At 38.4% G+C, this 2,151-nt stretch overlaps 1 protein-coding gene across 1 annotated transcript; it reads left to right on the forward strand.

Annotated features, from left to right (window-relative positions):
* The first annotated feature begins 1,043 nt into the window (after positions 1-1,043).
* On the forward strand, positions 1,044-1,508 carry LOC137637083 (uncharacterized). Its single transcript, XM_068369382.1, has one exon. The coding sequence runs from the start codon at positions 1,044-1,046 to the stop codon at positions 1,506-1,508; it is 465 nt and encodes a 154-aa protein (XP_068225483.1).
* The last annotated feature ends 643 nt before the right edge of the window (positions 1,509-2,151 follow it).

Below are 2,151 nucleotides of genomic sequence, written 5' to 3' on the forward strand. Positions count from 1 at the left end.
GAAGTGTTTAGTTTCTTTTTGAGTTTTCATCATTCCCATTACTTGCCCCGTCATAGCTTTCAACCGTTTCTCCATTAGTTTTGTTTATCTTTGTTTGTCGTGATTGTGAATGATAAGAACAACTTATTATTTATCTTTGATTATAGTGCGATAGTTTAGTTAGCTAGGAGTGTTCGTAAGTGTTTTTCTTTTTTATTTTGGCAGGCCGTGATTCTTCCTGTGGAAAGACTATATTTTGGAAGTGGATTTATTGTTGATGACATGGCTTGTGATTGATTTTGTTTAGACTGCTCTTTTGAATTGCCCAGCTGTTGATGACCTAGTCTGTTTATCAAGATTACGCATGATGATGATGATGATGATGATGATAATAATAATAATAATATCCAGGTCCCCAATCAGGGAGGTGGTTACGGAAAATTGCCGCACAGTGTGTTGCTAGCCACAAAGTTGTGGTTGTGTGCAGTAAAAGACAGGTCTGGAGTGTGTGGACGGCTGTGTCAGTGTGCCATTAATTAAGACTCTGTCTCGTTTTGGACGAGTGTCTGTTCTTATAAATATATAAGCATACATATTTGGGTGTTGGTGTGAAGTTTAATTGTCTTGATAATTTGATTGTGGATTATTTATGTTGAGCGTTTTAGTTTTAAGAAATATAGTATTAAGGGTATGGTTTGTTTTAATTTCCCTTCTGTCCAAGAGTCCAGTTTATAATAACCTAAGAGGAAATTATGTGTTGAGGAGACAATTGTCAGTAAGTAAGATTCAAGGGTATGGGGGTTGGTATATCAACATTCCGCCACATTATTTTGGCGCTCGAACAGGGACTGCCGAGGTGGGATTGGAAGCTGGACTCTTGAACAAAGGACTGATTGGATTAGGAAGTAGATTTAAGGCTTAAGAACAAGTTCATGGCAATGGAAGGCAAATTTAAGGTTTTGGAGGAGGAATTACGGCATTATAAAGAATGGGAGTAGAAGTTGATAGTTGAGAACGAGAGGTTGCTAGTATAGAATGAGAGGTTGAATTCTGAGAATGAGGCGATGCATAAGGAACTTGGGGAGCTAAAGGGAACTGTACAGAGAGTGGAAGAAGGTTTTGAGACAAGGATGCAAGAGAATGAGGAACGAATGGAAAAACGATTGGAAGCTATGATGGGGCAAGTAATGGGAATGATGAAAACTTTCATGGGTGAAGGCGCAGTCGGAGGAGTGGCCTCTGTTACAGGTAAAGGGTTGCTATTGGAAGAGAAGGTTAAGGTAGGTGATAATGGGAAAGGAAGTGATAGTGATAGTAATAGTAATAGTGATAGTGAGATTGAAGATAAGGGAATTAAACATAGTAAGGATGAACAGAAATGGAATAGGAAAAATGAAAAGAGAGGTAAAAGTTATGTGAAGAAAGAGAAGAAAAAGTGTCAGGATGATAGCAAGGATGATCGTGAATGGGTGAAAGCAGTGGGTGAGAAAAGGGATAGGAAGAGTATGATGTTGTTATTGGGGTATTAAAGCCAACACTTGTTGTTGGCACGGGCCTTTCCCTTGGTTGGCCCGTAGAAGAGTATGATCAAGGCAGGGTCTATATATACCAGGTCAGCCAACGCGCAGCTTAAGCTGTGAATCAACCATACTGTGACGTCAAGCTTCCCCGTCTCACACACGTGGGTAAACAAAACAAAGGACCATTGCCTTAGCTACATATAGAGGCAACATAAACAATAGGAGACACTGTGTCCATTATCCTTTTATTCATTCATTAATTCCGTCACTAATAATGCCAAGTAACTGCGCAGTATTTGGCTGTTATAATAGACATGATAAAACTAAAAGCTCAAACATAAAATACCATCGCTTTCCATAAGAAAAACCATACATAGACCAGTGGATACATGCATGTTTCCGTGAAGACAGAATTAACGTTGTGGATGCTACTCTTCGCTCAATTTATTTTATACTAAGCGATTACAAAGATGACATAAAGTCTAGGTTACTAGGTATTGAAAGTCCTAGAAATTGACTACCTACTTACTTAAACACTAAATCAAGATTGCCTTGAACAAAGGCAAATGGATGGGCACTATGTTTAGGCTGTGAACTTTAAATTTCGGCAAAAAAAAAATGTTAATCGGAAAGGAAATTAAAGTATTAAGTT

The sequence above is a fragment of the Palaemon carinicauda genome, unplaced genomic scaffold, assembly GCF_036898095.1.
Source record: "Palaemon carinicauda isolate YSFRI2023 unplaced genomic scaffold, ASM3689809v2 scaffold521, whole genome shotgun sequence".
Classification (NCBI taxonomy): domain Eukaryota; kingdom Metazoa; phylum Arthropoda; class Malacostraca; order Decapoda; family Palaemonidae; genus Palaemon; species Palaemon carinicauda.